The sequence below is a fragment of the Hyperolius riggenbachi genome, chromosome 6 (genome assembly GCF_040937935.1).
Source record: "Hyperolius riggenbachi isolate aHypRig1 chromosome 6, aHypRig1.pri, whole genome shotgun sequence".
Taxonomy (NCBI): Eukaryota; Metazoa; Chordata; class Amphibia; order Anura; family Hyperoliidae; genus Hyperolius; species Hyperolius riggenbachi.
The window spans coordinates 210,188,936-210,208,723 of NC_090651.1; the positions used below are offsets into that span (position 1 = coordinate 210,188,936).

Below are 19,788 nucleotides of genomic sequence, written 5' to 3' on the forward strand. Positions count from 1 at the left end.
CTCTTTAATGTATTTATTAATGACCTAGTAGATGAAGTAGAAAGTAATGCTGTTAGTTTTTGTAGTTTATACAAAATTGTGCAGAATTATTAACTTTCAGGAAGCTAGTGACATATTGCAGAAGTATCTGGATAGAATGGCTATATGGGCACATAAATGGCAGATGAAATTCAATGATGAAAAATGTAAAGTCATGGGTTTTGGTTCTGCCAATGGTCTAGCACCCTATAAAATCTACGGAATACAGATGGGGACATCAAACTTGGAGGAGGACTTAGTAGTACTCGTCGACAAGTTAAATAATCACATTCAATGCCAAGCCGCTGCAGTAAATGGGAAATTAACACTCAAGATGCAAGCATAATGCTACCTGTTTAAGGCCACGTTCACATTAGCAAACGCGGACGGCCGTGCGTTCGGAACGCAAAGCATACGAACGCACGCCATCCACGTTTGTATGCGTTGCGTGGCTAATTCCATTCACTGAAGTGAATGGGTCAGCCACGCGTTTCTGCAAAAAATGCTTGCAACATGCGTTCCCGGACAGCACTGGTCCGGAACGCATGCAGTGTGAACATCAGACAGCGCAGTCTATGCACTTTCTGATGTTGTGCGTGTCTGCCTCCTGCACGCGTTCCCAAAACGCGGATGGGGACGCGTGCAGTGTGAACAGGGCCTAACTCTCTAGTAAGGCCACATCAGGAATATGGAATTCATTTCTGGACACTGCATTACAGGAAGAATATTGTGGTTTTAGAGCAGGTGCAGAGGCAAGCAACAAAATCAATTAAAGGAATGGAAGGTCTCCCTTACCAAGTAAGATTAAAAAATCTGGGCTTATTTAGCCTAGAGAAAAGACACTGTAGTGGAAATCTAATTAACATAAATCAGAGGACAATATAAAAGCTTGGCAGATAAGCTTTTTGCCCTTAAGGTCCGTACACACGCCGGACTGGAGGCAATGACGGGTCCGTCGTCACCTCCCGCTGGGTGGGCGTTCCAGCGACAGTCCGGCGTGTGTACAGTCTGTCTGCAGACTGATACGGCTGTTCCTGAGCGATCCGCCGGGCGGATCGCTCAGAAACAGCCGTATCAGTCCGCCGACAGACTGTACACACGCCGGACTGTCGCTGGAACGCCCACCCAGCGGGAGGTGACGACGGACCCATCGTTGCCTCCAGTCCGGCGTGTGTACGGACCTTTAGGCTTGTGCACAGGACTAGGGGACATGATCTTTGCGTGGAGGAAAAAGTTTTAGCATTTATTTAGGAAAGTAAGAGTGATTAAAATGTGGAAGGTATAACCACAGAAAATAGTTATGGCAAATTCTATATCTGCGTTTAAGGGGGGACTTAGATGCTTTCCTTATGTTGAAAAAAATATATGGCTAGAATTACTAGGTAATTATCGGTGGTATTGATTCAGGGACTTTGATTGCCATCTGGAGTCAGGAAGGAATTTTTCCCCTTTTGAGGCTAATTGGACCATGCCTTGTAAGGTTTTTTTTGCCTTCCTCTGGATCAACAGAAATATGTGAGGGTGCAGGCTAATGTTGTACCTTATTTTTCTGTTTGAACTCATTGGATGTATGTCTTTTTTTAACCTAAATAACTATGTAACTATGTACTTGACTTCCCATTTGTTTTTTATTCAGGTATTTGTTCATTTATTGTTTTTGCTAAATTCTAGTGTGTGACCTCTCACAGAAATGTAGTAAATCACTGGCAAATTGCTTTTATGTCATTGCTATCTATTATTATTAATGATGATTTATACATGGTATTTATCTGTGGTAGAACAATTTTCAGGATGTCAGAAACAAGGAATTCATGCATTACTTTGGGACAGTGAGCAGAGCAAGGTGATATCATTTCTTTTTACCCATGTGGCTAACTGAGGCTTCCAGATCTGTTCACTTAAAGCCCAGATGGAGCCTTATGACAGTTCGGTTTAGTGTGCATTGTGATAATTTTTGTGGCTCTGTTCTCTGTCTTAAAATAAAAATAAAGAGCTTGTTCTTTCATTTGATTTGCGATAGAAGCTAACAGGACCATACATGTGATACAATTTAGATAATCCAGCCTTTGTCAATGGTTATTATTCTCTTCCAGGAATGTTCCTATACGTTATACCATGTTGGATAAATCAGGAAGTAGAGCACACCCATCCCATGACTGAGACCAGCCAATGAGACGTTTACAAAGAGATTATGTGACCAAAAAAAGAGAAAACATTAGCCCTCACATGGAATTGGTTTAGGTGTGTAGAGCACCAGAGAGCTGATAGCCAAACCCCCCCCCCCCCCCCCCAAAAAAAAAAGCTCAAAGCCACCAACCCACTATGCGCCTGCCTGTGTACTAGACCTATACCACTACCAAGTGAAAAAGTATACACAGGCTTCAGAATTCTAAAAAGGTATAATTGCTCTATTGTGGACAAAATTAACCAATGACAACAATTCCCAGATAAAATAATTAAAGACACAGGGTCCTGGTTGTCCCTCAAACCCCCCACATACAGATATGCACTCGTACCGGACACATATAGAACACTTGGCTCAGTGCTAAATTGCTCCCATGATATTATGCTTATGAAAAAAACACTCTAGTCCACATCCAAGTGCACTCAGATAAAGCCAGCCAGACGATATTATTGATGGATATAAAGATACTGATTGTTCCATGATCACAAATGTCCTTTCACCCTAGTGGGCAATCTTATATGCATTTGAGGCTGCACACCATGGCATCAGCAGTGATTCTAAGCTTTTGGTAATTCTAAGCTGGGCATCTTGTCACCACATGGCTTAAACTCTGAAATTGACTTCTCGGTGTACCTGAATTAGGATGAGAAAAATTCACCATTTGGGTATGGACTATGAGAGGCCTTATGTCTGTATGGGTTTATATGGTGTGATTCCACCTTTAATAAATTACTCTTGCTGCTGGCTGTGGATTCCAGTATGAAATATTAGAAAAGCTGTCTTTTCTTTACAATGAAGCTGTCTATCCATCTATCTATCTATACATACACACACACACACACACACCGGTACATATTTTTGTTTGGAACATTTTACCTGTTTGCAATATTTAATTTTGGATCATCACACTTTATTCTACTTAATAAACAGGACTGTGTGTGAGGAACATACTGCTGCTATAATTTCCCTTAACCCTCCTGGCGGTATAAAAAAAATCTGCCAGGAGGGAGCGCAGCAGTTTTTTTTTAATTTTGTTTTTCCTATATCATGTAGCGAGCCCAAAATATTACAGTTTAAAAAAAAATACAGAAATCGTTACCTTAGGGACTAAACTTTTTAATATGTATTTTGTGAAGGTATATTACTATATACCTTATTACCTTTAGCCTATATGGTCTTGTAATTAGTGATGGACGCAAAACTGAAAAAATGCACCTTTATTTCTAAATAAAATATTTGCACGATACATTGTACTAGAGAAATACTTTGAACGTCGCAATAACAGGGACAAATGGGCAAATAAAATGTGTGGGTTTTATCCACAGCAGAACATTTTATTTTAAAACTATAATGGCCGAAAACTGAGAAATAATGATTTTTTTCCTTTTTTTCCTTATTATTGCTGTTAAAATACATTTAGGATAAAATAATTCTTAGCAAAATGTACCACCCAAAGAAAGCCTAATTGGTGGCAAAAAACAACAACATATAGATCATATAGGTGTGATAAGTAGTGATAAAATTATTGGCGAATTAATGGAAGGAGCGCTGACAGGGGAAAATTGCCTTCGTCCTAGGGAGGCTGGCAGGTATCTTACCGTTTTGGCAGTTAAACTGCAGTTCAGGAAATGGACTGACCCAAAACCTGTTGGTTCTGTTGGATTTTAACTGCCTACTTTTTTCGCAATAGTGGTCCTTTAAAGGGAACCTGAAGTTAGGAAAAGTATTTAAAATAAACACGTGACGCAGCTGCAAATGAATATTACATACTTACCTCGTTGTCAGTTCCTCTCAGAAGCTCACCATTCTCTTCTTACAGTAATCCCTTCCAGTTCTGACAATATTTTGTCAGAACTGAAATATACCAGTTGCTGTCAGTTATATATCAGCAGCTGTCAGTTACAACTGAATGTGCAAGGTAATGTCATGTGTTCCTATGGCTCAAGTGGGTGATATTACAGTTTAACAGTGTGCTGACCAGGAAGCTGTTATGCGGTAATGGCCATTTTTAAAATGGAGGACGGAGAAATCCATTTATCATTGTGGACAAATGGGACGCAGGAGAGGAGAAAGAGATTGAGTAGTAGACTACACAGGAAGTAAGTATGACCTGTGTATGGTTATTTAGACTTTTTATTTTCAGTTCAGGTTCTCTTTAAGGAGGAACTCCAGTGAAAATTATGTATTAAAAAAGTGCTTCATTTTTACAATAATTATGTATAAATGATTTAGTCAGTGTTTGCGCATTGTAAAAGCTTTCTTCTCCTTGATTTACATTCTGACATTTATCACATGGAGACATTTTTACTGCTGGCAGGTGAAGTGGAAGTACCCGCTGCTTGCTTTTTTTGGCAGTTGGAAACAGCTGTAAACAGCTATTTCCCATAATGCAATGAGGTTCACAGAGAGGAAACTGCCAGGAAAATGGTCCACACAGTCACGGTTTCTCTTTAAAGGGGCACTATGGCGAAAAATTGTACAATTTAAAATATGTGCAAACAGACAAATAAGAAGTGTGTTTTTTCCAGAGTAAAATGAGTCATAAATTACTTTTCTCCTATGTTGCTGTCACTTACAGTAGGTAGTAGAATCTGACAGTAGCAACAGGTTTTGGACTAGTCCATCTCTTCATGGGGGATTCTCAGGGACTTTTTTATTTTCAAAAGCACTTAGTCAATGCAGTTGCTCTGTTCAACTGACAAAAACTGTGTAGTGAGCAGGGAGACTGGCCAGCATCATTGTTTAAATCCTTTTTAGGGAATATCTTTATAAAGAATAAAAGCCTTGCTGAGAATCCCCTATGAAGAGATGGACTAGTCCAAAACCTGTCACTTCTGTCAGATTTCTACTACCTACTGAAAGTGACAGCAACATAGGAGAAAAGTAATTTATGGCTCACTTTACTCTGCAAAAAATGTACTTCGTATTCGTCTGTTTGTACATATTTTAAATTTAAAAAATTTTCGCCTTTAAAGAGGAACTCCAGTGAAAATAATGTAATAAAAAAAGTGCTTCATTTTTACAATAATTATGTATAAATGATTTAGTCAGTGTTTGCTCATTGTAAAATCTTTCCTCTCCCAGATTCACATTCTGACATGTATTACATGGTGACATTGTTACTGTGGGCAGGTTATGTAGCTGTTTCTAGCTGTTCTGGCTGTTACAGACAGCTGTAAACAGCCATTTCCTGTCTGTGAGTCTTGTTACATTGTGGCAGTTTGCCCAGAGTACCGCGGTACTCAGAGCTTCTTGTGGGAGGGGTTTCACCACAATATCAGTCATACACTGCCCCCTGATGGTCTGTTTGTGAAATGCAATAGATTTGTCATGTAAAAAGAGGTATCAGCTACTGATTGGGATAAAGTTAAATTCTTGGTCGGAGTTTCTCTTTAAGATACACGTGTGTATGTGTGTAGGATTGTGATACTCTCCTTTTATCTTTTGATATCAGAAAAAGATGAGTATGGATGATGAACATAGGTTTAACAACTGATTGTACAACTTCAGTCTGTGATTACCAGAGCTGCCAGCATTTATAAGCTTCCTGTTACCTCTACCTTGAAAGCTGCCACCTGGCCTGTTATTGTACCCTAACACTATGATACATTTATAGACAATGACACAGAGGCAGAAAATAGATGCAAAAACGAATTACCAGTGATGATTATACCTTAAGTTTTTATTGCAGATAATGACAGCTTTCCATAAGTCAGATCAGCATGTGAAGAACCATGTGTACTGCTAGTTACCTGACAAGCCACTTGGACCAGGAAGACCAGCTCCTTGGATTCACAGCCGTTCCTGCTCACTTCATTCTGCTCCTCGGTCAGTGTGAGCTGCAAGAAAGACACAGAATCGTAATGTACATAACCCAACGCAACATATAGTGAACATGCATGAAACAGTGCAATACATATGTACAACACATAGAACATAACAGACAATGGCCCAGATAGTTAAGGTGACCATACATCTGGAGATTATGGGCAGATTCAACAAAGAGATACTGTACATTTATCTTTAATCAAATCTGCCCATATACTGCAGGCCGATTCCCGTCCGATTTCAGCATGAAATCTTAAGGGAATAGACTGTGCCCCCGCCGCATCCACCCCGCTGCTGCCCTCAATGTATAAATGTGCCCCCCCCCATGCATTTATACATTGCCTGTCTCATTTCAGCCTCCACGCAGTATCCCTAACCTCCAGGTGGCTCTCCCTACATGCCACTGGTGCATAGCATGCTGACATCAGATGCAATGCGCCAATGTAAGATGCTTTGCGCAAGTGGCGTGTACGGAGGCCACCCGGAGGTTACCAATAGCGCGAGGAGGCCGACACGGGGCAGGTAATGTATAATGCACACACAGGGGGGCACATTTATACATTACAGCTGCAGTGGCGGGGGTGTTGTCACTCGTTCCAAAATCGGCCACCGTACCGCCACCCACCTGAGCAACCAACTTCAGGCGGACATCTTGCACCAGGCACGATCATATCATCAATCGAGCCTGCACTTAGCTGCACCGACTTTTAATCAATTCGATAATAATCGAATTGGTTGGGCGATCGGTCGGCCGCCAAAGTCACCGGATGTATGGGCACCTTTACAGATTTCATATGCTGACCACTGTGTTAAGCTACACTAGGCAAGTCAAGTTTTGATTTAAAGAAACAGTTCTCCATAAAATGTGAATAGGGGCACCAGGACGATATAGCTGTATGCAGAGAAGCAGCTCTATATTCCCTTGAGGGGAAATTTGCCTTCCATATTCTATTAGCAGTTTATTCACCATTACTAAATAGATGAAGACATCAGCAAAAAATGAATACGACATGTTTGTGGTTCTCTAGCACGATGGAAGGGAGATGGAAGGTTGGTCTAATCAAATATTGTGCGCTCTATTAAATTCTATTTATGAAATTCCAATGTAACATGACAAGCAAGTCAGATGACATGGCACAAACTCACTGCGTTCTTCTGTACTCGGTGCAAATTACATTAAAACTGCAAGACTGGGGCCACTCTTGTTATAAAAACTGAACACCATTTGTCTATGGCCCCTACTGTCCCTGTCTCCTTACCAAACAGAATCAAGTGTGGTATGACCAGCACTATAAAAGCATTATGTGCAGCACAGTGCACGCTAGCTGCTAGGGAAAGAACAGGCTTGCAGGTGGCCTGTTGTTGGATGGAAGACCAATGAGAGCAGTTACTATGAAAGCTGGGTCGGCTACGCTCTATTGGTGCATTGTGATCCAGTTGGAGTCCAGAGCAGATGTGTTTGCACCACAGGCTTCCGTGGGAAATGCCTCCCCTGTCCTGAAAAATCGTGCAGGTCAAATTTTTGCATCATGGTTACCGGAGCCTATGAATATGAATGATCCATGGGCAGCACGGTGGCGTAGTGGTTAGCACTGTCGCCTTTCAGTGTTGGGTTTGCAATTTGAATCTCAGCCAGGGCACTACCTACAAGGAGTTTGCATGTTCTTCCCTTGTCTGTGTGGGTCTCCTCTGGGCACTCCGATTTCCTCCCACTTAGCAAAAACATATGGAAAAGTTAATTGGTCCTAGACTGAGATAGATAGATATATGCTGGACATATCTATCTATACTGGACATATGACTATACTAGGGATTAGATTGTGAGCTCCTCTGAGTAACAGTTAGTGACATGACTATATACTCTGTAAAGCATTGCAGAAGATGTTGGCGCTATATAAATACTAAATAACAATATTAATATGTTAAATAATAACATAGGATCTGTCTACAATCTGTTTTTACGATGCAATCTGTTAAAATTAAAAAAAAAATGCAGTTTTTCTGCTGTAGTCTGACCCGAAGGGACAAGGGAGGGGGGATGCGCTGTCATGGGGGTCCTCAGGTTGCACTCACCTGGGATTTTAGTGAATTAAAGTGCAAAGCTAATACCAGCAATTTGTTATTGTTTTTGTTCTTACTCACACATTGAAATGTGAGTGACGTAAAATGTAAACCGGCTAAAGTTAGAGCCCATCCATACGGAAACAGTTACCTCTAGAGGAAAAGCATGAAGTGGAAGGGGCATACAAAGATTTGCTATAAAGCCCCATGACTTGTATATAGTTACTGCCCTGCTTGCACATTAGCATATAGACCATGCAGAGTAGGAAGACAACATCTTAGAGTATTATTAGAACTAATTATGCAAGAGGTCAGCTGGGGCTTTCAAACGGCTGTACATCAGTAGATGGAGAACCTGCCTCCAGCCTATATTACCGGAGGGACAAGGAGTCCTGAAGGACAGCCTTGATCTTTATGAAAAAGTCACATCTTATGTAACATGTCTCTGCTGACTAGCAGGCAAATCCAGCAAATAATGAGTGGAAAACAAGAACAAGCCTTGCCATGAATTCTAAATAGAGGAGGAAGAGAAGGAGGCCATAGGCAACAGCCACAGAATCTCTAATAATACTAATGAAGGTGAATGTGGCTGCTGTAATATATTCACAGAAGACTCGTACTGCTATATCTTTATTTACACCAATCCTCTTACAGAAAAAAATGTATCAGGGAGCATCATGCAGTTGCTGTTGATGAAAGCTGAAAACAGACTGATTCAGTATGGTGTCGGTATTGATAACCAATCATATTTTGATCCCATATGCGCAGCTGTCAAGGCTGTGCACACAAAGTACTCATCATTCATTGTCAGACACTGCTATGCCATCCTCTAATGCGTGGAGCAGAGCAAGTTCAATATGCAGAATGAAACGGCCCAGTACACACAAGCATTCACTGGAGAACAGTCAATGCTAACCACTATGCTAATCTATACTGATAATCCAGCCCCCTTCCCCCATTCCACTCACCATTATTAACCCACTACAATGCCACAATGAGGATGCCCAACACTCTGTGCATCACCTGATACTCATGTGCTGGAGGCAGCAACCCATATTTTTTTTTAATCTGTCCTGGAAAAACAACAGATGCAATGAGAATAGTTGCTATGGATTTTATTTCCTGTATTTTTGCATTAATGATTTTTTTTTCACTGGAAAAGTGCCAGCACAAAAGAACAGCACAAAAAACATTCACTTTGCTGAGGGCCTAATCGCACTATGCAACATACGCACAGATGTGATCTTGTGCATGCGATCGACACACAGCAAGCTCATTGCATTATAGCATGGAAGATAGTGGTGGCAACACAATAAAGCCCAATGGGAAACAGTGAGCATTGAGCAATAACATTTTCCTAGCTACATTACATCACAACGCACAGGAGCGCATAGCTGTACTGTGAATAGTAACATGAAAGGCTATGGATTTCCATGTTACCATGCATATCGCACACTATGGGCTTGATGCACTAAACCGTGATAACTCATATCACGTTTCGTGAAATTTCGCGATTGCGTGCAAAAACGGCGTGCGAAAAACGCTAGCGCGGCCATGATATGAGATATCACGGTTTAGTGAATCAAGCCCTATGTGTGGTGTGTCATAACTGACAGCAACCCGCATAGTGTAAATGAGCCCTGAGAAATCAAGTAGGTACATGTTACCATTTGTAAATGGAAAATCAGTGCAAATGTATGTTATTGGTTTTTGTCAAGAAGGAAAGAGATTAGACAGCTGCAGTTGTATAGACAGACACAGCTGTTTTCCAGATGCTAATAGTCCGCTGGAGGTGGGGGGTCTTTTCTGTGGGGAGGGGACATGTATTCCAATGTGTACATATGCTATATGTAAAGGGAAAATCATATTTTACAGCTTCTCCTCTTCTACCCCCTATGACATTTAGAATAGTCTTGCACAGGCCATTGTAAGGCTTTTCCAGAGAACTTTCCCGATCTGGATATTATGGACTGATATATATATAGAAGAAGGCATATAAAAAATTCCTCTGCAGGGTACCTTTGAAATGTATTTGACGCGATGATCATAAAGCAGCCTAAGTAGAGAATGACTGGTGGCTCTCACTGACTTCTCATATAAGCTTTCACTGGATTCTCAACAGCTTAGTGAAAGTAAATAGGTGTTTGTGCGTTCACATACACTTCTTGATTTTCCCCATCAGATTTCATCGAACCTGCCACACAATTTCTGGTAGAAATCAATTAAAGGTATTGATTGTTCCGAAAGTAAGATCTTGCTTGAAAGGGGGCGGTGCGCAACAGTAGATCAGCGGCCAGATGATGGAGGCCTTCCAAGTTTTACTAGTGCTCCCCCGGGGCTCTGTTTTGATGCAGAGTGCTTGCAGCGGAGCACACTCACCTGTCCCCAGCATGCTCCCTCCTGTGTCCATCCACCTGCTGCCTCTTCTTTGTGACCCGGTAGCATTTTACGTGACTACGTACATGCTGCCAGGCAACAGAAAACAGGAGCAGGGGACAGGAGGACACAGGAGGGAGTACGCCAGCCAGAAAGGTGCAGGGATACCGAGTGAGCACTGTAAAAGGGGAAGGGGGGGGGGGGGGAACTGGGAGGTCCATCAGTCGGCCCTGCGGCAATTCCATTGATTTTTCATAGGATTCAAACTGAAACCTAATAAAAGCCTATTTGCAGTGTGTGGCAGGAATAGATCTGTCTGATTAGATTCCATTCAGAGAGGGAACCATCTTTTGGGAACATTGGGGCGCTAGCTGGCAGTGTATGGCCAACTTTACTGTTCCTTGATTGTTTCTGTGGAATAGGCGCTGCTATTCTAATTGTCTCTTAGGCCCAGTGCACACCGAGCGGTTTTGGATGCGATCCGCTGGCCGCATCCGCCTGTAAAACCGCTTGGCTAATGTATTTCAATGGGATGGTGCACACCGGCGGTTTGAGGTTTGTAGCAAACCGCAAACGTGCCTCCTGCTGCACATTTGTGGTTTGCAGAAGAGTTTCTGCTTCAATGTAAAGTATAGGAAAAACGCAAACCGCTCTGAAAAACGCTAGATCAGAGCGGTTTGCCAGGAGTTTTTGTTACAGAAGCTGTTTAGTAACAGCTTTTAGGCCCCGTTCAGACTGCAGAACGCAGACCGCAACGCATGCGGACCGCAACGCGTACGAACGCACGCCATCCGCGTTCGTATGCGTTGCGTGGCTGATCCCATCACTGAAAAGTGAATGGGACAGCCATGCGTTTTTACAAAAAATGCGTGCAGCATGCGTTTCCGGACCGCGCAGATCCGGAACGCATGCAGTGTGAACATCAGACATTGCACTCTATGCAATGTCTGATGTCGTGCGTGTCGGCCACCTGCACGCGTTTCCAAAACGCGGCTGGAAACGCGTGCAGTGTGAACGGGGCCTAACTGTAACAGTATTAGTAATCTGCTACCCAAAAACGCTAGGCATGTTTAGAAAACCTCTCTAAACATGCCTAGAATCGCTTTGAAATCTGCTCCAAAAACCGCTAGCGTTTTGTGGATCTGCTAGCGGTTTTGGTGTGCACTGGGCCTTACCCCCCATGTCTGTTTCCACATCCTCGATTTTAAATGTCTTGAACAATTGCCTTACAGAACTGGGGCACTGATTAGACTGTCATATAACATGTTATATGTGTGTTTGTTTCTGTGTATTTGTTACAATCCAAAGTCATAATGAACAGTACTGTATGTTAATCAGCTCTCATCAAACCTACCTGTGCTATTTTTTTATGTTTTGAGTCTTGTGCAGACATTACAGTATAAGCTCCTTGAAGTAGAGACTAATACAGACCATTTGTTCTCTGTACAGCCCTGCCAAATATTTTAGAGCTGTATAATGCATGTCAATAATAACATAAGACAACCGCAATGATTATAGTGTGTGAAATTATTATAGTGTGTGAATGACTGTACTGTAGTGAGGATGTTACAGTGTTATGTGAAAGCACCTTTGCAGTAGAAGCTGATGTGTATGGGGGGGGATCAACACACACTAAAGTCGATAGGGATGGCGACAGACATGCACTGAACAGCTTGGTGAGGGAGGCACCAGAGTAACATCAGTGCTATTTACATATGAGATATTCCCATCATGCTCCTCTCACAACAGTCTTCACAAGTCTGATGATTCATCAGTGTTGCTGGATTTCTCATGTTCAGGTGTCATTAGATGCAGGGGCGTCTCTAGCCATTTTGTCACTCCAGGCGAGAAATCCTGTGGTGCGCCCCCCCCCCCCCCGATTGCCCCCCAGCCCCATACCCCCCACCCCTGTGGTGAACCCCACCCCCCAAGACCCCCGGAAATCATAATACAGCTGTGTTTCACCAGAAATTACACTTATTGCGGCATGGGTTCACCACAAAATAGTTGTAATGCAGCAGAGCGTTTCACCATAAAATATACTTATTGCGGCATACACACACACACACACACACACACACACACACACACACACACACACAATATACACATGCACACACAACACACACACTATACACAGTACACACACAATATACACATGCACACAGTACACACAACACACATACTATACACAGTACACACACACACACACATTATACACAGTACACACACACACACACTATACACAGTACACACACACACACACACACACACACACACACACACACACACACACACACACACACTATACACACACAGCACACAGTACACACACACACACACACACAGCACACAGTAGATATACACTACACACACACACACACACAGTATACACACACAGTATACACACACACACACACACACACACACACACACACACACACACTATACACACACAGCACACAGTAGATACACACTATACACACACACTATGCTGCTACCAGGGGAGGACTGGGACCTTTTGGCATGTGGGGAAACATAGACTTGAGGCCCATTATCATGGCAGCCTCAGCCCAAATTGTCAAGTCGCATTTGCAAATTGCTAGCGATTGCTATTGCGATTTTGTCGTGCACTAGCCTAGAGAGAGGAGGAGTGGAGTGAGACTGAGAATTATTATTATTATTGATTTATAAAGCGCCAACATATTCCGTGGCGCTGTACAAAGTGAGAAACAAACATGGGGTACATAATACAGACAATGGTGTACACTAATATACAAGATACATCATTAGTGACAAAATACAAAAAATGATACAGCATACAGAATACAAAATACAGAAGTGGTAATGACAGTGATAAAAATAACATGATGAATAAAATGTATAATGATTTCCAAGACACAAAAGGGGGAGAGAGCCCTGCCCTTGCGAGCTTACAGTCTAAAGGAGAATAGCAGGAGATGGAGCAGAGAGCAAATCTGTATTGCAGTCCCAAATTACACAGAGACTAGTTGCCGGTAATAGGATTCCTGTCACTGCCAGTCTCTCATACAAGTCAAAAAGGAGTCCTCCTGGAGTCCAGGGACTGTCAAACCTTTTCAACCTGTTTAACACCATATCTGCACATGCAGTCATTATAACAATGGGGAGAGACAAGACAGATGTTTTCCCAGGGACCCTCCAGGCAAGTTCTGCATCATGCTGTGTATATTTACCAGCTTGCCTGTCCTCTAATTGCACTTTTATCAGCTAGCCTAGTATTTCACATCACTGTACAACAACAAATCTGAATACACCAGACCATCCCTAAATCACTGAATAAAAGTCTGGGGGGCAGTCCATGCCTGGCTGCTAATCCTGCTACGCTCAGTCTCTACATCAACTCAGTTACTAGTAGCAGAGAGAGAGGAACTGAATGAATCAGTGAATCCGAGTGAAGAGTCAGGACTCAGAAGCTGATGCTGTACTCCGAGCCTTCTCTCACTGACCCAGTACTGTGGTTCTTTGAATCATTGAGCTGAAGGAACTGAATTAATCAGTCAGTGAATCCAGTTATGAGTCCAGTCAGGCGCTGCTGTTAGCTGCTGCTGTGTAAACTGAAACCTAAAGGTGGCCATACACCGGCCCGATTCGCGGCCGTTTCGACAGCAGATTCGATCCTGGGATCGATTCTGCTGCCAATCGTTCGCGCTAAACGCACCCGCCGATCCGATTTCCTCCCGAAATCGGATCGGTCCGTCGATCGCGCCGTGCGGGAAATTACCCTCGATCGCCCGCGGGTAGGGAGCGCGTCGCTAGCGGCGGCCGATCCGATCAGGTATACATTACCTGACGCTGGCTCCCGGGCGTCTTCTCCGCATCTTCTCCGCGCTGCACCCGCTCCATCCCGGCGCTTCCTGTCACTGCAGTGACCAGGAAGTTCAAATAGAGGGCGCAGGAAGCGCCGGGATGGAGCGGGTGCAGCGTGAAGAAGATGCGGAGAAGATGCCCGGGAGCCAGCGTCAGGTAATGTATATGGGGGGGGGGGGGCTTTGGGGGAGTTCGACAGGCGGCAGCGGCGGCTCCACAGATTGTGATCGGTTTCAGGCTGAAATCGATTCACAATCTGTTTGCAGTAAAGGCAGCCATACAATCCCTCTCTGATCAGATTCGATCAGATAGGGATCTGTCAGCTGGTCGATCTAATGGCAAATCGACCAGTGTATGGCTACCTTAAGTGGGCTGAGAGGCATTTATTCTCTCAACTCTCAACAGCGCTCCTGGCTCCTCCTGCCGCTCCAGGCAGGAATTTATAGCTGCCTGGTGGGTGAGACGGCTCTGATTAGATGCAGTGATAAGAATACACTGACATGCTGGTCATAGAACAGTGTTTATTTACTCTATTCTCAGCAGTGGGCAGTCTCACAGCCATGGCTGGCACGAAGCATTAAAACCTACCTACAAGGTCAAATGTCTTATTTGTAGGCATGCAGTGGTAGCTTGTTTCTACATGTGTATAACCTACTTGGGTTACCCAATATCTAATAAATCCCTAATTTTACTTATAAAGTAAACATTTGAAAAAGCCCATTTGTTGCCTCCAAACATCCCATCAAAAGACCCCAGTGCTTGCCCTCACAGCATCGCAACTGCAGAAGTCAATGGTGTACCGCTTTGTGTGCTTGCACACTTGTTGGAGCTCTCTGGCTGCTCTAGGCATCTGTACTATAGATTGTAGACAACCTCTCTGTTGAAACTCATTGAAGTGCTGTCTACCATCTACAACACACCACCACCTAGCAGCAGGCACACAGCACCTGCCTTCACTCCACTGCACCCAAAGGTACACGTTGTACTCCATTAACCACTTGAGGACCTAGGGCTTTCTACCCCTTAAGGACCGGCCACTTTTTTTTCCATTCAGACCACTGCAGCTTTCACGGTTTATTGCTCGCTCATACAACCTACCACCTAAATGAGTTTTGGCTCCTTTTCTTGTCACTAATAAAGCTTTCTTTTGGTGCTATTTGATTGCTCCTGCGATTTTTACTTTTTATTATATTCATCAAAAAAGACATGAATTTTGGCAAAAAAATGATTTTTTTAACTTTCTGTGCTGACATTTTTCAAATAAAGTAAAATTTCTGTATACATGCAGCGCGAAAAATGTGGACAAACATGTTTTTGATAAAAAAAACCCATTCAGTGTATATTTATTGGTTTGGGTAAAAGTTATAGCGTTTACAAACTATGGTGCAAAAAGTGAATTTTCCCATTTTCAAGCATCTCTGACTTTTCTGACCCCCTGTCATGTTTCATGAGGGGCTAGAATTCCAGGATAGTATAAATACCCCCCAAATGACCCCATTTTGGAAAGAAGACATCCCAAAGTATTCACTGAGAGGCATAGTGAGTTCATAGAAGATATTATTTTTTGTCACAAGTAAGCGGAAAATGACACTTTGTGAGAAAAAAAAAGAAAAGAAAAAAGTTTCCATTTCTTCTAACTTGCGACAAAAAAAAAATGAAATCTGCCACGGACTCACCATGCCCCTCTCTGAATACCTTGAAGGGTCTACTTTCCAAAATGGGGTCATTTGTGGGGTGTGTTTACTGTCCTGACATTTTGGGGGGTGCTAAATTGTAAGCACCCCTGTAAAGCCTAAAGGTGCTCATTGGACTTTGGACCCCTTAGCGCAGTTAGGCTGCAAAAAAGTGCCACACATGTGGTATTGCCGTACTCAGGAGAAGTAGTATGTGTTTTGGGGTGTATTTTTACACATACCCATGCTGGGTGGGAGAAATATCTCTGTAAATGACAATTTGTTAATTTTTTTTACACACAATTGTCCATTTACAGAGATCTTTCTCCCACTCAGCATGGGTATGTGTAAAAATACACCACAAAACACATTATACTACTTCTCCTGAGTACGGCGATACCACATGTGTGGCACTTTTTTGCACCCTAACTGCGCTAAAGGGCCCAAAGTCCAATGAGTACCTTTAGGATTTCACAGGTCATTTTGAGAAATTTCGTTTCAAGACTACTCCTCACGGTTTAGGGCCCCTAAAATGCCAGGGCAGTATAGGAACCCCACAAATGACCCCATTTTAGAAAGAAGACACCCCAAGGTATTCCGTTAGGAGTATGGTGAGTTCATAGAAGATTTTATTTTTTGTCAAAAGTTAGCGGAAAATGACACTTTGTGAAAAAACACAATTAAAATCAATTTCCGCTAACTTGTGACAAAAAATAAAATCTTCTATGAACTCGCCATACTCCTAACGGAATACCTTGGGGTGTCTTCTTTCTAAAATGGGGTCATTTGTGGGGTTCCTATACTGCCCTGGCATTTTAGGGGCCCTAAACCGTGAGGAGTAGTCTTGAAACGAAATTTCTCAAAATGACCTGTGAAATCCTAAAGGTACTCATTGGACTTTGGGCCCTTTAGCGCAGTTAGGGTGCAAAAAAGTGCCACACATGTGGTATCGCCATACTCGGGAGAAGTAGTACAATGTGTTTTGGGGTGTATTTTTACACATACCCATGCTGGGTGGGAGAAATACCTCTGTAAATGGACAATTGTGTGTAAAAAAAATCAAAAGATTGTCATTTACAGAGGTATTTCTCCCACCCAGCATGGGTATGTGTAAAAATACACCCCAAAACACATTATACTACTTCTCCCGAGTACGGCGATACCACATGTGTGGCACTTTTTTGCACCCTAACTGCACTAAGGGGCCCAAAGTCCTATGAGTACCTTTAGGATTTCACAGGTCATTTTTGTTTCAAGACTACTCCTCGCGGTTTAGGGCCCCTAAAATGCCAGGGCAGTATAGGAACCCCACTAATGACCCCATTTTAGAAAGAAGACACCCCAAGGTATTCCGTTAGGAGTATGGTGAGTTCATAGAAGTTTTTATTTTTTTGTCACAAGTTAGCGGAAATTGATTTTAATAGTTTTTTTTCACAAAGTGTCATTTTCCGCTAACTTGTGACAAAAAATAAAATCTTCTATGAACTCACCATACTCCGTACGGAATACCTTTGGGTGTCTTCTTTCTAGAATGGGGTCATTTGTGGGGTTCCTATACTGCCCTGGCATTTTAGGGGCCCTAAACCGTGAGGAGTAGTTTTGAAACCAAATGTCGCAAAATGACCTGTGAAATCCTAAAGGTACTCATTGGACTTTGGGCCCCTTAGCGTACTTAGGGTGTAAAAAAGTGGCACACGTGGTACCGCCGTACTCAGGAGAAGTAGTATAATGCGTTTTGGGGTGTATTTTTACACATACCCATGCTAAGTGGGAGAAATATCTCTGTAAATGACAATTGTTTGATTTTTTTACACACAATTGTCCATTTACATAGAAATTTCTCCCACCCAGCATGGGTATGTGTAAAAATACACCCCAAAACACATTATACTACTTTTCCTGAGTACGGCGGTACCACATGTGTGACACTTTTTTGCAGCCTAGGTGCGCTAAGGGGCCCAACGTCCTATTCACAGATCATTTTGAAGCATGTTTTCTAGACTACTCCTCGCGGTTTAGGGCCCCTAAAATGCCAGGGCAGTATAGGAACCCCACAAGTGACCCCATTTTAGAAAGAAGACACCCCAAGGTATTCCGTTAGGAGTATGGCGAGTTCATAGAAGATTTTATTTTTTGTCACAAGTTAGTGAAAAATGACACTTTGTTAAAAAAAAACAATAAAAATTAATTTCCGCTAACTTTTGACAAAAAATAAAATCTTCTATGAACTCGTCATACACCTAACAGAATACCTTGGGGTGTCTTTTTTTCTAAAATGGGGTCACTTGTGGGGTTCCTATACCGCCCTGGCATTTTACAGGCCCAAAACCGTGAGTAGTCTGGAAACCAAATGTCTCAAAATGACTGTTCAGGGGTATAAGCATCTGCAAATTTTGATGACAGGTGGTCTATGAGGGGGCGAATTTTGTGGAACCGGTCATAAGCAGGGTGGCCTTTTAGATGACAGGTTGTATTGGGCCTGATCTGATGGATAGGAGTGCTAGGGGGGTGACAGGAGGTGATTGATGGGTGTCTCAGGGGTGGTTAGAGGGGAAAATAGATGCAATCAATGCACTGGGGAGGTGATCGGAAGGGGGTCTGAGGGGGATCTGAGGGTTTGGCCGAGTGATCAGGAGCCCACACGGGGCAAATTGGGGCCTGATCTGATGGGTAGGTGTGCTAGGGGGTGACAGGAGGTGATTGATGGATGTCTCAAGGTGTGATTAGAGGGGGGAATAGATGCAAGCAATGCACTGGCGAGGTGATCAGGGCTGGGGTCTGAGGGCATTCTGAGGGTGTGGGCGGGTGATTGAGTGCCCTAGGGGCAGATAGGGGTCTAATCTGATAGGTAGCAGTGACAGGGGGTGATTGATGGGTAATTAGTGGGTGTTTAGGGTAGAGAATAGATGGAAACACTGCGCTTGGGTGGTGATCTGATGTCGGATCTGCGGGCGATCTATTGGTGTGGGTGGGTGATCAGTTTGCCCGTAAGGGGCAGGTTAGGGGCTGATTGATGGGTGGCAGTGACAGCGGGTGATTGATGGGTGGCAGTGACAGGGGGTGATTGATGGGTGGCAGTGACAGGGGGTGATTGATGGGTGATAGGTGATTGGCAGGTGATTGACAGGTGATCAGTGGGTTATTACAGGGAAGGACAGATGTAAATATTGCACTGGCGAATTGATAAGGGGGGGGTCTGAGGGCAATCTGAGCGTGTAGGCGGGTGATTGGGTGCCCGCAAGGGGCAGATTAGGGTCTGATCTGATGGGTAACGGTGACAGTTGGTGATAGGGGGTGATTGATGGGTAATTAGTGGGTGTTTAGAGGAGAGAATAGATGTAAACGCTGCACTTGGGTGGTGATCTGATGTCGGATCTGCGGGCGATCTATTGGTGTGGGTGGGTGATCAGATTGCCCGCAAGGGGCAGGTTAGGGGCTGATTGTTGGGTGGCAGTGACAGGGGGTGATTGATGGGTGATAGGTGATTGGCAGGTGATTGACAGGTGATCAGTGGGTTATTACAGGGAAGGACAGATGTAATTAATGCACTGGCGAATTGATAAGGGGGGGGTGGGGGTCTGAGGGCAATCTGAGCGTGTGGGCGGGTGATTGGGTGCCCGCAAGGGGCAGATTAGGGTCTGATCTGATAGGTAACAGTGACAGGTGGTGATAGGGGGTGATTGATGGGTGATTGATGGGTAATTAGTGGGTGTTTAGAGAAGATAACAGATGTAAACGATACATTTGGGAGGTAATCTGACGGCGGGTTTGCGGGCGATCTAATGGTGTGGGTGGGTG

The 19,788-nt window shown here is 43.4% G+C and overlaps 1 protein-coding gene across 15 annotated transcripts in view; it reads right to left on the reverse strand.

Moving 5' to 3' along the window:
• The window catches only part of ARHGAP32 (Rho GTPase activating protein 32), a 562,915-nt gene that overhangs the window by 115,938 nt on the left and 427,189 nt on the right, over positions 1 to 19,788 (reverse strand). For all 15 annotated transcript variants that reach the window (XM_068240358.1, XM_068240357.1, XM_068240361.1 and 12 more), the window contains one exon: positions 5,956 to 6,042. In XM_068240358.1, the coding sequence (XP_068096459.1) occupies positions 5,956 to 6,042 (87 nt within the window). The remainder of the gene's footprint in view (positions 1 to 5,955; positions 6,043 to 19,788) is intronic.